This window comes from Pleurodeles waltl, chromosome 9 (assembly GCF_031143425.1).
Source record: "Pleurodeles waltl isolate 20211129_DDA chromosome 9, aPleWal1.hap1.20221129, whole genome shotgun sequence".
NCBI lineage: Eukaryota > Metazoa > Chordata > Amphibia > Caudata > Salamandridae > Pleurodeles > Pleurodeles waltl.
Window position 1 is genome coordinate 1,090,227,639 of NC_090448.1, and position 18,991 is coordinate 1,090,246,629.

The following is an 18,991-nucleotide window of genomic DNA, read 5'->3' on the forward strand; positions in this document are numbered from 1 at the left end:
ACTTGTCCAGCAAGTCATTAATGCTAATGAACTGATGTAAAGACGAATTGGGCAAATGTAACCTTAATGACTGGTAACCCTTTGCAGTCTTAGAACTGATCTATGAAATATTCGCTGCAAAAACAGTGGGCCACAACTGGTGACCACTATTTTTTCAAACTGAAGAATTTTAGGAACCGACCTTTGGTACTTTGGTTCACAAAATTTCAGTTCACAGCAAGTCATGATACGACCAACCTTATTAATATTAATGATGTCTGTCGCATATGAGGTAGGCAATCAGTATGTGCCCCCCCTGGCTAAACTGATTCGATCCTTCAGTTTCCAGGTGTCCATGTATGCTGATGATAGTCAGATTATCGTCTCCTTTTGAGATAATGTGCAAATTACAGGAGATAGGTTTCAAACCTGCATGGGAGAAGCCAGTAGCTGGACGAGACAGAACTGGCTGAAAATGAATGTGGGCACAATGGAGATTATCATTTTCGGGGCAAACAACTCTATTTGGAATCACCATTGGTGGCCTGAGACCTGTGGGACCTTACCTACTCCCATTTCTGCAGCTAGGAACCTTGGGGTTCTATGTCACTCCGCCCTGACCTTTGATGTGCAGGTAAATAGAGTTACGAGTGCCTGTCTTTGGTTGGTTAAAATCCTAAAAATGTTTTGCCGCTCATACCTCAAGAAGTAAGAGTGACGGTGTTTCTGGCACTCATCACATCTAGATTGGACTACTGTAACACCCTATATCTAAATATAAATCAATCTTCCATGAACAAGCTGCAGCTCATTCAAAATGCAGCCGCCTGGTTGATGCTTGGGCTACCCAAGTTTGCATCTGTCAAGGAGGGCCTCAGGGAGCAGCATTGGTTACACATTAGAAAGTATTTTATTTTTAAGGCATTGTGCCTGACCCATAAAGCCCTTCACTCTCAGGGTTCAGGTTATCTGCAAGCAGCTATTAACTGGTACACCCCTAGTCGCCCGTTAAGGTCAGTGGACCTGAGGTTGGCACTGATTCAGAGAAGCAAAAAAGTAAAATGGGGGGACAGGGCCTTCTCGGTGGCAGCAGCTAAGTTATGAAACGCACTATCAGCCAAAATAGGAGGTATCACGCCCCTTTTATTGTTTCGAAAACAACTTAAGACTCGGCTGTTTTCTCAGTAGTGTCTTTCTGTTCGCATCAGCCCTTCTTATCTGTTTAGCTCTTTGATTCCGCTGGTCTGAATGTGCTTTATAACTAATACAAAATACAAATACAAAATGAGGTAGGTGGCAAATTGCGTCTCACTTCAATGGGTAACCATCACATGGATGATGGCCTGCTAGAGTTAACAGACCACCATGCCTTGAATCGCCTTCAAATAAAGTTAGCATTTATTTTCAAATGTAGCCTGTTTTCCTGTATGGAAACAGTGCTGCATTTAAAAAGAAAAGTTTTATTTATTGACATTTCTTTTTAGAGTCACCTACTCCAAGGCAAATGTTTTCTTTTATATTCAGTTCAGAAAGGGGAAACAACCCTTTGAGAGCAGCATACCACCCCAACATGGGGGTCAATATTTTTTCATTCTTTCACAATCCAATTTTAGTCTCAAAACATTTTTACATGTCATACTGATTTGGAATTTGGGATAACCAGCCTCAACGTGCCTATTTCAAATAGGGACTTAGTATGGGATTGCAATCACATTATAGGAGTTGGTACAAGTTTACCAACTACTACAATGTAATTGGAAAATATGAAAAAAAATTGCAACTGCAAACTCCAAATCGGAATGTTTGTGACCCTAAAATAGGTTCATACAGCTGCCACCTCTCTCTAAGGTATTTTAATTTATTTTTCACTAGTAAAGTCCATATCATGTGATAGGTTTGTGTGTAGGCATTCTACTTTATAAGTGGTAAGACCAATCGTAGGTATTTTAACTTGCTGTGCAAAAAGTTTAGCCTATATTGTACTCGTACCAAACTAACAGTTGTTTCTCATCCTTATGTGAATTTATCAACGGTATAAGATGCATCTTGCAAATGTGTATGTTTTGCAAACATTTTAATTTGTGGGAGATAAAACTTATTGTGGGTACTTTAACTTACTGTGAAAATGTCTGACCCTTTGGTACTCATATCACACAAGCAGTTTTGCCTCAGATTTACCTTTGTAAAAGGAATAGGCCATATAACGTAATCAGATTGTTGTTAGTGATGTTTGAATTTGTGGGCTTAAAGCCTATTTGTTATTTGAATGTTGCTGTGCTAAATGCCTTACTCCCTTGCACCCATACAACATAATTTTGTCTTAAGAAGGGATTGAATTTCCGGCTGGTAAAAGTTGTTGGGGGTATGTTAGCCTGATGCAAAATGTCTGAAACTTTTGTTCTCAAATTGTGAAAGCAGTTTTGTCTCTGTTGTATTTGAATTTGTCAGAGGTATCGGTTTTATTGCTTAAAAATATTTTTTTAAAGGTATTTGAATTTGTGGGCGAAAAAAAAATCTCTAGCAGATATTTTATTTGTTATGTAAAATGTCTATCTCCTCTTGTACTCATAAAATACAAGCGGTTTTAACAACGCAGCATTTGTTTTTTCAATGTTATCAGAGGCATCTTGAAAACAAATTTGTGTTGAGGGCATTTGAAATAGCAGGAACTAAAATCTGTTGGTGGGATTTTAATTTGCTGTGTAAATTGCTATTTATTGAAATATCACTGGTAGAAAAAAATGCGCTCTGTGGTACCATAGGTTTGTAAAGTCAAGCACTGCACTATTTATAGCTGGCGAATTAAACTATAACGGATGGTTTTGAGCGCTGACAAATTCAAAGATAACCAACATATTTTGGGTCTGTTTCACAAACAAAATGTAAGTGCAGGAAGTGGTAACACAGGAGTAGCAGTTAATGTACTCTTATAATTTTTTTGTTTAAATCAGCTCCAAAATGTAATTAATAATGCACTCTTACAAATGATTTTTAAATCAGCCCCAAAATGTCTAGCTCTCCTTTAGTAAAAGTGAACTTCAATATTGCCTGAATGTTCCTTTTTTACTCCCTTTTAAGGTCTTTTGGAGCCTATTCACAAAGGCATGTAAGAGTATGTAAAATAATACTATCTTACTTTATTGAAGGATAGACCCCAATTTGTCTACATGTCACAGCCTATAATGTCACTAAAATAAAATGGTACAAGACATTAGCGTTTACTTTTTACGGTTCATGGTGAGTTATAATGCAATAATTCATTGGATTTACAGAACTTATGTGTTTTATAGCTGTGCCTTACTTTTTTTCAGGATGCACCAGGAAGCAGATTTTAACAATGGCCATAGGAAATTTGGAAGTCTACTTTTATATTGTTTCCGGCACAAGTACGGATTTGCCACATTTTTTTACATAACACATCATTTGCAGATTTCAACAAATGTCCTCTTGTTTTCTCTTATTCTTTAGGTTAAATGGGTTAAAGTTTTTCTAAGAATGCGGCATATTAAATCCAATGCAGCTTCTGAAAGTTTCCAAAAGTAAACTGATTTCTTTTCACCTGTTGATTGCTGTATTGGTGACGCAATAGGAGATGAAGTAGTGCATTTTTATGGTGCTTCAAACTCCTGATAAGGCCACAAGAGGTCATCGGGTCCTGGGCTCCCATTTGGAGGTGTGTGCGTGCAAGGGTGTTGGGTGCTGCTTGTCATATGTAGTGGATGATGGTTGAGGTGTGCGAGGTTCAAAGAGATGCCTCAAAAATGGCTTGTCATACATTGCACCGTATACATATGACGTACTGTGGAGAGTGAGAGAGTTAGAGAACCACACAAACCTAGTCATCACTTGGCATAGATCATAATCTGCTTCTTGTGATTACATTTAGGGGACGAGACAATGCCTTCCAACCTAGGAGGTGGTTGTCAATACTGCTTTTTCGAGCAGGTATTGAGTTCCAAAGTTGGGGGGAAGGGAAATAGAGGATGGGGTAGGGTTAAAGGGCAGGAAAGGAAATGCAAATATAGAAGAAAGAAGGGCGTGAAAGTAAGGAAGAGGCATGCAAAGGGAAATGGGAAATGAGAAATGGAGCTGGGAGGAAAGAGAAGGGAAGGGGGTTGACAGAATGTAGAGAAAAACATACAGGTAGGAATAGGTGCAAGACAAAGAAATAGGGAACGGAAAGAAGGAAGAGGGTGAGAGGGCAAGAGAAAGAAGTGTAGCAAGACGAAGAAAAGAATGGAGAAAAGTAGAAATAAGCACAAAGGCAGCATCCCACTTACATTGGAAATCCTCTTCTGGACTGTCTGACCCTGTCTCATCTTGGAGAAGTAATGGTAATAGAGGGACACATAGGTCATGATGGACTTCTCGTCTGGCTGTGGAACGACCACATCTTCTGCATCCAGCAGCTTGGAGATGCCTAGCTTCTGCTCTGCCACCAGGAAGGCGTTGTTCAGGTTGCGGATCGGCTGGTTCTCCTTTAGGGAGCCGTAGTTGATGAGATCTGGCCTACAATAAAATAGGGAGGAAATTAATAAAAACGGGAACCACAACTGAGCAACCTCATGTTTTTTGTCTCTAGAGGAGAAAGAAATCATTGTGAAATCAGCAGTTGAAAAAACAACACATTTGTGTACAAGAGCATTCGCATAGGTATTGCTTTGCCAATGCTGAACAGCAGTGCAATTGGCTTTCCCAATGCCCAGTCAGCTATGCTAAAAGTATAGACTATTATTTTCTGTAATTTCAAGATGGTTGTCACATTGTGTGATACAATCTGCATTGTGTTGTGGCTTCACGGAACGCGGAAGCCCTTTAAAAGTATAGAAAACAACATTTTCTATACTTTCTAGATGGCCACCGTGTTGCATGATGTGATGTGGGTGACATAGTCATATTTCTTCAAGCACTGGCTGAGAAATGCAGTGGCACGTGTGGATGCCTTTAGAAGGGTGAGGGGAGTGTGCAGTCTGGGAAGCATGGGAGTAGGGCGTTGCCACCATGTAGATGAAAAGTTTTGAGGACATGGCAGACACACTTCACTAAAAATATGTAAAGCTCACGCATCCTGCTCCGTTGTGCAATTTGGGATGACTTTTGAGGTGCAGATTGGAAGCCTGCCACCGTAAACAGCTAGATAGATCTGCTGGCATAGAGCCCTGCCAGGTGTCAATGCTTCAGACAGCAAAAGTCGTGCTGCAGACACAACCTTGCATGAGGGGTGTGACAGCTGGACCCTGCCTCTTTGGTCATGAAGAAGACCTGCACTGGAGGTGACATTGCCTAATCTGTGGCTGTGGTCACGATGGAGACAAGATGGCAACAACCTAGGCCCAGGGATGGTCCCCTCCCAGAAGAAGTGTATTGGGTCCCAGACTGGATAACACCATGATCCCTATTGGCAGGGAGTCTGGCTATTCCTATGTCCCCTGACAGAGTAGTGTCCGACCAAGTGGAAGTCCTGGAGTAGTGTAGGGCTGAAGCACCAGCTTTGGCCTTCTATGATGTCTTGTGAGCCCTTGGGGGCCAACTGTTGCAGAGACCTGAAGCCTAGGCGGCAGCAGCAGTGTTTGAGGGAGCCTCGGGAGTCCCAGTCATTGAAGTCTCAGCATCCCCTTATTTGCTGTTCTGCCCCCTACAACCTTCTCGCACTTGCTGAATCAGCAAGAGCTCTGTCTAATGGACATCTTCCTCTCTGGATATTAGAGAAGACATTAGCACTCAGAAACTAAAGTTCTTGGGGAGCAGCGCTCATTTTGATGACACCCAGAGGTTGAACAGAGAAGGACACAGAAGTTTAGGGGCCTCCTGTAGTGAATCAAATCTGGACCAACTCATGCTTAAATGGACCAGACATCCCTGGTTGCCCTTCAGGAATTGCCTCCATTGAGATGATGCATGGTTGGTTCAAGATGTGCTGTGGCTGGACTGGAAGAAGTGTCAGTCTGTTGACTGTCCTCAAACAGAAGGACCATTTTGAACACAAAATCCTTTGGTGTGTTTGTCACCCTAATGCCCCAAATGGATTTTGCCCTTCTCTCTCAATATAAGAAGCTGGAGGCTGTCCATGGTATTGATGGGGCTGGTTCTGGGGCGTAGGAGAAGCTAGGTTGGAAACATTTAGCCCTGACACCGCCAGAAAAGTAAACACTAACCTGGGGCCCTTTGGCCACTGCTTTGTGGCACTGCAATGATTGGGAGGATCTACTCTACTTTGCACTCCACAGAAGCACAGGTGTAGGAAGATGCAAGTCAGAGATGTCAGGTCCTCATCCTTATTATTTCCTTTACTAGGTGCATAATTTTCAGAGAGTGACAACTCAAATGTACAATAATATAGTACATGTGGTACATCATCCCAAAAGCCTCGGGGAAACCCCTTTCACCTTAGGACAGTGGATGAATGCTTCATGACTTAAGATAAACCTACTCAAATCCTCCACAGGGACAAACTGGATACATTCACCAAGAGCAGCCTTGCAGACTTGCTGGCAAAGGAGGATGAGCATGGAGGGTCTCAGTGGGCCAGGACAGACCCATAGCCTGCCTCTCCTAAATCCATGGACATTATCCTACAAGCTAGATAGGACTCCAGAACGTGATTGAAACAAAGATTGGGGAGGTCAAAAATGGATGTCTCTTTCTCCATCATGACTTCAGGAGCGCAACTAATAATGGGGCTGTTGGAAATTGACCCTCTCTGAAGGGTCACCCTAAACTTTTTGCCTTCCTCTTTTTCTGACCTTGTTTTGGTTGATCTTAAGACTCTGTACACTTTACCACTACTAAGCATTGCTAAAGAGCTTGGGCACTCTCCCTATCATTGGTATATACCTAATTGGCATATTTAATTTACTTATCAGTCCCTAGTAAAGTGCAATACATGTGCCCAGGTCCTGTAAATTAAATGCTACTGGTCGGCCTGCAGCACTACTTGTGCCACTCACTTAAGTAGCCCTTTAAAACATGCCCCAGGACGCCATTGCAACCTGAAGGCAGTATTACACTGCCATGTCAACTTGGTATTTACAACCCCTTGGTAAACATTAAAACTCCTCTTTTATTACATATAACTTACCCCTAAGGTAGGTCCTAGATAGCCCCTGGGGCAGGATGCTATGTCTTTAAAATGCAGGCCATATACTTTTAAGTTTTTCATGTCCAGATAATGAAAAACTTTCAAATTCGTATCCAATATTGTGAGGCCTACCCCTCTCATAGGATTCCTTTTTACATTTAATAAGCTATAATTCCTAATTGGGAAGGAGTAGCTATGTCCTGTTTAGTATCTATGGAATTCTAATGATAAATCATCTTTAATAGATAAGTCGGATTTATTATTACAATTTTGAAAATGGCACTTTTAGAAAGTTGGCATTTTTCTGCTCTTATCCCTGTGTGCCTGTATCCTCCCCCTAATACATGTCTGCGGTGGGGTGACAGCTGGTTTCATGCATTCCCTCTAGACAGCCTCACACAAAAGAACAGTAGGTGTGACAGAGTGGCCATCTGCATGTTGATGGGCCGCTCTGGACAGGATGGGAAGGAGGAGCTGACACTCACAACTGAATAGGCAGAGTCCTGCTCCCACACAAAGGAATGCTTAACCCCCTGTAGTGAGTCTGGGGCCACAACAGGAAGAAAGGACCTATATGCACTCCAAAGACCCTTCTTTGAAGTCACCTCCACTTCAAAGCCAGAACTGGGTATAATCAGGTGTCTCCAATGAGTATGCAGCACCATCCATGCCCGCCTTCCGGCACAGATAAGACCTCTTTGTGTGCTTTTGCTATTGCTTTATTATTTGCTGTATTTACGTATGAGCACGTGCCCACTTAGCTTTCTCCACTCCGCAATTGTATTTTGGCACTTAGTACTTCTAGTACTACACTGTACCCTTTTCCTTATTAGGTGTGCAAGTGTCGTCATAAATATTATCTTGCTATTTAAGTACATTACCCTAGATTTTGAGCTCTAGATCTAGTTAGCTTCGCCCAGCTACCGGGCTGGCCGTTGTCTCACAGGGTTTATCACAACAGTATTACTGTCACATACCCTACACTTACATGTTGTAGTTTTGCTACAAGCTGACAGTATTTACGCTGTCCATCTCACTTCTTTGGGGTTTACCTTTCGCTTTGTCATGTCTCCTGTTTCTAGTGTGTGACTATAAGGGGACACTCCCCCTCCCATAGACCTGGGGCTAATTGCCTGACAGGAATAGGGTAAGAGAATCCTTTTCCTTCCCTCCTCTCTGGGGCATTACACCCCAGATTTAGTGTAATGTTTTCACAGTGCTATTGTGTTTGCCGTGCCACTTCCTTGTGTGCTGTGGTTTGCTGTGTTACACCTAGACGAAACTGTATAAGTAATATTGTTTTGTTTTGTTTTGTTTTTGTTTTACATAGGCCTCCATAGCTTTCCACATGTAGTCCCTTCTCTCTATCACTAACATCGGAGCTCCTCCTACCGAGACAGCCGTTCTCTCTGCATCTGTAGTGCATGATATTTAGGGATCCTAGGCCGTGAAGAATGTCCCTAGACCTCTTTTGGCTCTTAGTAGTGGCCAGAAACATGTTGGCCATTAATTATTAGATAGGTGACCCTTTGAGCCATTATTCTCAAATAGGTGTCCCATCACTTGTTTTTAGCCTCACCAGCAGTCACCACGAATAAAGGTGTACTATTACACAGGTGACTGACTAGGTGTTTTTATATGTCCTGTAGCACAACTGGATCCCACATCTATCCAGATACCTTTAATCTCTGCACTCCCTCTTTTAATGGTGAGGTTGAGTCCATCCAGGTGGCATTGTCCTACCTGGATGGGTCTAGGTGTCATATGATGAAGCAAGACACTATAAAGTGTGTGAGACCACCTAATCCATAAAGGAAATTTCCCCTACCGCACAGCTGTATGCAGCACGCTAAACAAATCTAAAAATTTTTGATATTTTGAGATAAAACGGTCCAGAGTAAATTTGTTGCCAGTGGTTCCCATACAACACCCCATACTTCTTGTGTTTATGGTTTTGCTTCTGGGGAGACAGTATAGGGTTTTGTTTTTTCTCCTCTTCCCGACTCTCTGTTTGTGTTAAGACAGGTAGTTGCCAAAGTCATCAGGGTCTAGAATGGTAGTGGGAAAAGCTGGCCTGCCTTGAGCGCTTCTCGGATGATGCATTAAGTGAGGGAAGGGTTGAAAATGGTGAGTAGGAGTAATGCAGAGGTTTCCTTTTGATTTTCTTTAAACTGCTAAAAGGTTGCAGGGAAATGCTTACTCTCAAACAAGAGTTTAATGTATTTTCATTGGAATGATTAATTATTAGCTGTTCATCTCAGAGTGATTAATGTCAGGCTTCTATTTTTATATAAATGTTTATAAGTACTTTTTCAAAAATGCCAAGGCTTCTAAATACTTTTTAATATTTTAATACAGGGGCAGATGTCCTGCACCCTTCTCAGTTCCCTTCACCATTTTCCCCTCGGCTCATTAACATAAATAGTTATATTTAGACTTCTTGTTTTTTAATTTTAATATTTACTAGGGTTACACCTTCATAAGCCCCTTCTTTTAACCAGATACTTTACCATTTACATAACCATATGCCTCAGCTCTTGTAATATGCCACTTTCTTCATCCAGTGTTTTTGATGTCCGGATTTAATTGCACCAATATTTCTGCACCCTGTGTTAACTAAACCAATAAAAGGACATAGCACTTTAATGACAATGGGGGTTATTATGACCCCGGTGGTGAGTGGAAATGTGGCGGTAGTACCGCCAACAGGCTGGCGGTACATACCGCCACATTATGAGAATGGTGTTTTGGCTGCAGCCAACCTGCCACTTCTCTACTCATACCGCCATGGCGGTATCAGGTGCTGGGTCGGAGATGTCAGTCTCCAGCCCGGCGGTCAGCATAGTACTACTGGCGGCATTATGAACCTACCTACCACCAAAGTTTTCGTGGCTTTAGCAACGCCATGAAAACCATGGTGGTAGGCCCTACCGGTGACGGGGAATTCCTTCCTTGTCACTGGTAGGTGGCTTCCCCATCTCCCAACACACACATGACATCCCTCACCCACCCTCTATCCAAACTCCCCCCACCCCCTCCGATCCTCACACTCCCCCCACCCCCTCCGATCCTCTCATTCACCCCCCACCCCCATACACACACACGCACCCACAGACATGCACCACGCACCATGCATACACCCTATCACTCACACTGGCATACACGCATACTTCCAGACATGCTTGCGCACATTCTTACACTCCATCACACTGACATGCAGACATGCACTCACTTCACCATTCTTACACACATTCTTACACACATTCACTCACACATACACCCACGCAAACAACACAACACACACAGACGCATTCACACACACACTCACACATTCATGTCCACAACAACGCACACCCTCCCACCCCCTCCCCCGTCGGAAGCCTGACTTACCTTTGTGGAGGAGGTCTTCCGGCAGGGAATGGGAAGGGACACTGCTACTGCCAGCAGCGCCCCACCCACAGAACACCACCAGGCTGTATCACAGGTCATGATATGGCTGGTGTCGTTCTACTGGTGTGGCCGTGCTGGTGTTATCAGTGCCAGCTTACCACCGTCCACCAGTATGATCACTGCCGGATTTCCACCCTTCTTGTGGCAGAAGTCCGGCAGTGATCATATTATGGCAGACGGATGGTAGCCGGGGTAACGGTATGTTGGCGGCCATCACAGCGGCGGTAGGCAGTTTTTACCACCATTGTTATAATGACCACCAGTATCTTTCATCATGCTGGTACAGACTCCAACCCTGCAGGTACCATGTTAGCATTTCCCTAAATTGGCCTACAAACAGCTTTTACATGAGTGTGACATTTCCAAATGTTAAGAGGTTTTGGTGTAATCCAAACCTCATGCTGCCCTTCCATCCAAATCTACGATGGCGCCTGCTCTGCCTCCTTGGAAAAGTAACCCCTCCCACAACATCTAGATCACATGGGAGTCAGTGAAAGGCACCAGCCTTACATTATACAAGTGTGAGAAGTCCTTTAAAAGAAAATAAACAGGAACTTGGGGAGTAGCAACTTAACTTACGCAATGTTATTCCAGACAAGCTTCAGTTATACCAATGTTTATTGACAGTTATTGCAAAAGGCAACAAAATGTAATCTGAGTACCCGACATTTTAAAAAAGTTTTCAGAAATCCCCGGAATGCTTTAGGAGAGCTCCAAACATATATTAAAATGGTTTTAACAGCTGGTGTATGACCATCTCCTACACCTGCATGCTGACAAATAGCTTACATCAGTTATACATGGGGAGTGTTATAGCCATTTGGCCTAGAAACAAGCGATAGGTGATAGCACTCATCTCTATCCTAAGCTAGGTTCAGAACTGGTCAGTCAAATGCTAGAGTTGAAGAGAGGACTCTATCTGTTGTATCAAACTCTATTTTGATGAGCGAGTATGTACCTGACTTCAACGAATATCACTGCTAGCTTATGGTGAAAATGCTTTTGCTAGATGAAACTGGCTTGTAAAACCTCAAATAATGTTGTTCGAAAAAATGGTGCTAATTTAAAGCTCACAAAAGGTGATTGGAGAAATGCTTGTAATTTTTCTAACTACCTGCAATCCCTCGGGGAAGCATTGCAACCCATCACTCTTTTGCCCACCATGCCATCGCAGATTAGACCAAGCCATATGTAAATCAGTCTTCACCCTGCTCAGTTCAGCCCGAACTTCCAAGCCAGGTCCTCTCTGAACTAAAACACAAGCAACTCTAGACCAGTTTTGCCCTGATTGGGGCATGTCTGTTGGGTGAAGCTTGGTTCCGGCGGCACACTGAGCAAACCAAGCTCTTGGGTAGCATTCCAACCCATTGTTCTTTTGCTTGCCATGCCACCTCAGATTAGATCCAGTCATTTGCAAATCAGTCTTGACCCTGCCACAGTAGGAGCAGTTCAACCTAAACTGCCAAGCCAGGTCCTCTCTGAACCGGAAAGCAAACCAACAGAATGTATTGGGTCAAAGTGGACTGTGGTGCTGCTTTGTCTTTCTGAAAAACAAAGGCCCATATTTATACTCGTCATTGCATCATTTTTTTTTCTCGCTAATTCAGCACAAACCTAACTTCATATTTATATTTTGGTGCTAAACACGTCTAGCGCCAAAGTTATGGAGTTAACGTTGTTTTCTGGACATGAACACCTAACTTGCGTCAACGAGATGCAAGGTAGGCATTCCCGTCCAGAAAAGGACGATAGGGCCTTTGCGCCATATTTATCCCCGAGTGCCAAAATCCAGCACGGGTGGATGGGGGCCTTAAATAATGGCGCTAAGCTTGCTTAGCGCCATTATTTAACGCCTGGGTATGTGCAGGTGTAAGGGGACCTGTAGGCATTCTTCCATGATCAGAGACCATGGAAAGTGCCCACAGGTGCCCTTTCCTGGCCCCAGGGACACCCCTACCCACCCACACCAAGAGGACATCTAAGGATGGGAGACCCATCCCAGGTAAGTCCCGGTAAGAATATATATATTTTTATTTTACCCTGCTGGGGGGCCTGACTTGGGTCCCCCTGCACTGCACTGGCCTCAATGGCCATGTTCAGGGGACATCCGGGGTGATCCATCAACTGAGGGCCGGGAAAAATAGGGTCCAAAAATGCTTTTTCCCCATGCATTTTTCCATAGGGATTTTGAACAGCGATAGCACCTGAACCTCTGGACGGAATTACACCAAATTTGGCAGAAAGGTAGCTCTTGGATCAGAAAGTGCCCTTTATGTTATTTGGTGAAAATCCATTCAGGAGTTTTAGAGAAATTAAAGACTATCCAAATTTGTATATATAAGGATGCAAAGGCCTTGCGAACCCTCCCAATCTTGTGTTGCGATCTGATTTGCTGCCAACACTTCAACAAGGAAGTGTTGGCAGCTATGTTGGGACTCGGCTTCAGCTGAGTTCCAGAAAAAAAGATGAAAAATAACAAAAGGGGCCAGGATAGCCCTCACCCCTTAGCTCTGTTGCTGGGGTCCCAGAGGGACCTCCTCCAAAGCAAAAAAAAAAATATTTTAAAACTTATTGGTGGACTTTGTAGCAGATCTGCCAAAAATAAAAAATAAATAAAAACAAGCACGGGCTATAAATATATATTCACTGAAAAAAACAAAGGTTACAGGCATGTTAGAGTTAGGTTCCGAATTTACTCGCACAAAGCTAGAGGTGCCCCCAGACCCAGACATGCACAGTTTTTTTTCAATAATTTGACTTCTAATGTTTCATTGATATTTTTATTGATGTTATAAAAGTTGTAGTGGGTACTGTAACATCTGGGGTACTTAGCAGTGTGTGGTGAGAGGTCAAGTTATAGTTTCTTGAAATAACTCTAACTGTAACTGCTGAGTTTCTCTGGTTTTGTGCAAGTAAATGCAGAACCTAACTCTAACATCTCTGTAACCTTTGGGTTTTTAAGTGAATTTTTAAGTTATTTTTTTAATTCGATTTCCTAACTAAATTGGCCCTGTAATCTATGGGTTTGTTTGGTTTTTTTTTAAATTAATTTTACAACACAGGAGCAAGGAAATGTGCTGAATAATATGAGTAATACATCACCATGGTCACACATCAAACCTCCCTGAATCAATCATAGCTTCACAACACACCAGCAGCCAAATCCATGAACAATAGTATAAGAGTACACACTCCTTTTGTTCATGTTGCCCTGTGGGTGGTATCCCAAACCCGCATTTTCAATCTCCTATTGGGTGCCCATGGCTTGTCGGTACACGACTCCAGCTGTATCCTCCTATAGTCTACCCAATCCTTCCGAATCCTGAAATGTTTCTGGGGGAAGCCCCTGGATAGGTATATTGGACATTCCAGCCCCATACAGTGGTCCATACATGTGACCCATGCCTCCACCGGCGGGACCCCTGTTGTCTTCCAAGCTCTAGCTATGTCCCACTTGGCTACCACCAGTCCCAGCCAAAGGAGCACCCTCTGGTATTGCGTGCCCCCCAGGTTGTCTGTAAGGTGAAGGAGTATGAGTTTGGGGTCTCTGGGAATGGCCCTTTCTACATTTTTTTTAACCTAAAGTAATTTTCGTTAATATATGTTAATCCAACCTCCACCACGCACGACCTTAGGCTGTGCGGGGTGGGGTTTGGTGGCATAACCTGGCCTGAGGCCACTCCCTGCAGCCAACCCCCAATAACTACCCACCCCAATGCTTTGCACAGCCTTTGACCACAGGCCTGTTCTCTGGGTGTGAGAATAGGTGTGAGAAGGTTCTCATGGGTGTGAGAGTGGCTGTGAGAGTGTCTGTCTGGGTGTGAGAGTGTCTATGGGAGTTTGAGACTGGGTGTGAGAGTATCTCTCTCTCGGGTGATTGTGGCCACAGGGACCCCTTCCCCCAGGGCCCGGCCATCTGTCCTGGGTGCCCCGCAGGGCCCCCAGTGTGAACTGGAACAGCAGGGTGAGCCTCAAGGCCCCCTCTGTCCCAGCTGGCTCCTTGCCTCCTGCAGGAGCCAGCATTGCTGTCACAGACAGAGAGCTGCTAAAGATGCAGCTCCCTGTCTGTGAGAGCAATAGTTTCCTTTGTTTCCCTGCCTGCATGTCTGTGAACAGGGAAACAGAGGAAACTTCTGCTTCCAGCAAGCGAGAGCTGTTTGACAGCTCTCACTTGCTGGAACTGGCATGTTTGCTGTGACTTAGTCCCCTGGGGCATAGCAGGAGCTGGACCAGGGGTGTGGCGGTCCACAAGGCCATTATTGGCTCCTTGAGGGGGGGCCTTGCGGTCCCCCTCCAACATTTGAATTTGCCCTGGGAGGTAGTGACGCCCAGGGTCCACAACGGGCCCCCATCATTATTTCAATTAATCCGTAGGGACGTGGTGGCCTCCGGGGCTACGCCCCCTCCCTTATTTTCAAACATTGCCTCTGGCCCTGGTACAATGGACCTGGGCTGAGGGCCATGTAAAACATGCTTTTTAAAAAATTTGCAGCAAATTTGCAACGCTGTAGTGAATTAGCAGCAATTTTGTTTTTAAAAAGTGTATTGCCGGGTCCCACTTAGACCCCAGTACCAGAGCTAAGGAGTCAGGGTGTCCCTACCATGCCCCCTTTTCTTTTTTCCACATTTATTTAAGAGCCTCGCCTAAAGCCAAGTCCCAAGATGGCTGCCAACACCTCCTGGTTGAAGTGTTGGCAGCCAGTCAGAACGCTGCAGAGCTCTCCGCGGCCCTTGATATACAAATTTGGATTTCTTTTAATTTCTCATAAAATTCTGAATGGATTTACACAAAATAACAAAAAGCGTAATCTGCGTTCCCAAAGCCACCTTTCTGCCAAATGTGGTGTCATTCTGTCCACCGGTTCGAGCTGTAGTCGTGTTAAAAATTCCTATGGGAAAATGCATTTCGGGTCCCCCCTTTTTTCTCAACACCTGCTTGATGGATTACCCAGAAACTTTCAAGACAGCAGCTAAACCCACTGAAGTATAAGTTTTGATATTTATCAAGCAGTGCCAAAGTTATTGGCAAAATAATAAACGCTCTTCTTATGGAAAATAGGTCCTAACTATAACTACCTACTGGCAACCTCATTTAGTGTACTGAGCAACATAAACTTGCTAGCACAAAGGTTTCGCTCTCTGGTTACCTGTGAGCATGAATGATGGCATTGAAGGCTAGACCATCCCGCCAGCTGCGTGAGAAGTCCTGCACATTGACATTGGAGTAGCCAGCAGTCTTGCGTTGACACCAGATGAGTAAAGCTTCCTTCGCAGACAATGCAGCAGCACTGGGCCCAAACTCCTCCTGGTGGCAGGAAAGAGGATCATGCAAAATAGAGGAGATTGTATTAGCAATATGATAAATTCAACAGACAGCTGTGAAGGTTATAACTCTGGAGGACACTGGAGGTTTACTATATAATCCAGTACTCGTAGTTACTTTCTAGTGTCACATGGCCCATGGGCTATTCCTTGGTATTAAACCTGGCAGACCCCAAAAAGTGCTGAGACACTGTGATATCATTCACAAAGACTAGAAAGGGGAGTTTAGGAGTTTTGACTGTCTTTAAAATCCGTTTAAATACAGTGAATGAAACAAAATGTACCCTTGCGTAATTTAAGTGTTTGAAATTTAAATCCATGCATATCCACAGATTCATGTAGTAGCAGAAATATTGGGTTAGCTAATCAAAAGGTACACTTTCATTTTTTTATTTAGTAAAGACACAGTGGCCCTCATTCTAACCCCGGCGGTCTCAGACCGCCGGGGCCAGGGTCGGCGGGAGCACCGCCGACAGACCGGCGGTGCCCCGCAGGGCATTCTGACCGCGGCGGTTTGGCCGCGGTCAGAAAGGGTAAACCGGCGGTCTCCCGCCGGTTTACCGCTGCCCTTAGAATCCCCCATGGCGGCGCAGCTTGCTGCGCCGCCATGGGGGATTCTGACACCCCCTACCGCCATCCTGTTCCTGGCGGTTCGCCCGCCAGGAACAGGATGGCGGTAGGGGGTGCCGCGGGGCCCCTGGGGGCCCCTGCCGTGCCCATGCCAATGGCATGGGCACGGCAGGGGCCCCCATAAGAGGGCCTCACAAAGTATTTCAGTGTCTGCCTAGCAGACACTGAAATATGCGACGGGTGCAACTGCACCCGTTGCACCTTCCCACTCTGCCGGCTCAATTCTGAGCCGGCATTTTAGTGGGAAGGTTGATTTGCCCTGGGCTGGCGGGCGGCCTTTTGGCGGCCGCCCGCCAGCCCAGGGCAAATCCCAAAATACCCTCAGCGGTCTTTCGACCGCGGAGCGGTATTTTGGTGGGGGAACTTCGGCGGGCGGCGGAGTTAGAATCACCCCCAGTGTGTTTTACATGTTTTTCATATTCATATTATTAATGTTTTCTACCAATATTAATTTCTTAGTACCTACAAGATTAGGACTTAACATTGAAATATTCTATTGACTTGCATTTCAGCTGGTGCAAAGTTTTCTGGGCTAAACCACTCGGATGCTTTGAGTTTGTTATATTGAAATTCTATCTTTGTTAAGAGGGCATGGTAAATTTTGCGTACAAATCAATAGCTTGTCCAATTAGCCCAAAAACAAATTATTGCAATGAAACTGCATTTTACCACAACATATGCACTGGGAAATGCCCTTCCACTACATCCTTTGTTGGTTTACATACATCATTTTATTACATCTTTAACAACCACTTACAGGCTTTAAATGAGCCCTTTGTAGAGGTGACCTTATCAAATCTTGGATAAATTATCAAGTTTGGCATTCCCATGAATAACACTCATATTTATCACCTAGGATCAATTAATAATATGGCTGCTTATTCATGTCAATAGCATCACAATGAATACAAGAAGCTGAATATTTCTTATAAGTCTTTTAATATGTGCAGTTGTTCAAGCCTAAATCTTTTCCCGGGTATGCTTATTTCGCTGCCTTGTCTAACAACAATAACAAACAGTAACTGTAACAAACAAATGTTTAGACTATAAATTAGGAAATAAACATTAAAAACTCACATTTTCCCCCAATTATTATTTAATCATTGAAGAGTTACAGTTACGATTTAAACCTGCAATTGAATTAGTGTTTGGATTAGAGTTAGGATTATGTTAAAGGCCTGCTTTATGTCAATGGTAGTAGTTAACATTAGGGTTATGTTTAGGTTTAGGGACAGGGTTAGAATAAGGGCTGTTCTTTGATTTAAGGCAAGAGTTAAGTTTAGGGTTTTAGCTAGTGTCAGGGTTGTGATTAGGGTGAATCTTAGGGATTAGAGTAGGATATGTTTAGGATTGATGTCTGAAATTGTGATTCTGGTATACTTATAATATTTCTTGGTAATTGTCTAGGGAAATCAATATGCATATTTTGTTATTATTGGTCATTAAGACTTGTCTTCTTATGTATATCCTCCTTTGTGCGTCTTTTGGTGCCTCATAATTCTTTAGTTTACATCCTAACATCTACTGGTTCCACAAAACATCCTGGTAGATCACTTGGTTTATGAGCAAGTGATGTCCAATTCGCGTATTTTTTTACAGATGGTAGACGGTACAAACCTATTGGGTTTGCGACTGCAAAACTCTTTTTTGCAATGTACAAATCCATTATATAAGTTGGAAAACATTTTTCAGCTCGGAAAATGAGTTTTGCAACTCCTATTTAATCACAATTTGGAAGGGGCGTAAAAGTGGCATTCCATCCAGATTGTGATTCAGTATGTAATGCATCAATGTTTTTTTTACCATAATTTAAATCACCCCCGAGGAGATAATATAGATTCACAAAGGGGAAGGATTTTCCTTCCCCTTTGGGGATCATGGTGGCAGGCTCTGGAGGATCAGCCAGTGGTCAAGGGAACCAGTGCCTGCCTCCCTCCCTGATGTTTTTCCAAACGGAAACCTTTTTAATGTTTTTTAAAGCAGTGCAGAATCCTTTAAGAAAGATGGCCTGCTGTAAAAAAAAAGTTTTATGATTGGTTAAAAGGAAAGGTTTACGTTTGGGAATGTAAACACCGGGATAGTGGTCTTGTGTCTCTTGCAGGCTATCATCTCTCACCTAGTAACCGTTCAAAGGGAGTTGCAAATTGTGACCTGGCCTGCCTAATTAATATTCATTTGTCAGATCGTTCTGCAACGCTAAGGAAGTGGTGATATTGTGATTTGATCTTATGGTACATAGGTCTGTTCAGTAAATCAGATATTGGTCACAAAAAGTCAGAGCATAATTTGTGACCACTTTTTGTGACCAGAATATTGGTAATTAGTAAACAGGTTTAAGTGCTATTTTTCTAGGTGAGTGAAATAACGGCCAAATATTAATGTATTGAAAATTAGTTTTGAATTTTAATTGGGTCATTGCATGACATTTCATTGATTAATTATTGTTGTTCAATCTACAGAGGGTGGGACTATGTATTTGTATGTGCATGCAAACCTGGACTAAGAAGCAGCTTGGATGAGGGTCCTCTTTTG

At 43.5% G+C, this 18,991-nt stretch overlaps 1 protein-coding gene across 1 annotated transcript in view; it reads right to left on the bottom strand.

The window, feature by feature from the left end:
- SPTBN5 (spectrin beta, non-erythrocytic 5) overlaps positions 1 to 18,991 on the bottom strand; it is a 1,780,873-nt gene that overhangs the window by 1,684,670 nt on the left and 77,212 nt on the right. The window contains exons 5-6 of the mRNA XM_069208774.1: positions 15,655 to 15,812; positions 4,260 to 4,488 (exon numbers count right to left, since the gene is read on the bottom strand). Of these exons, the coding sequence (XP_069064875.1) occupies positions 4,260 to 4,488; positions 15,655 to 15,812 (387 nt within the window). The remainder of the gene's footprint in view (positions 1 to 4,259; positions 4,489 to 15,654; positions 15,813 to 18,991) is intronic.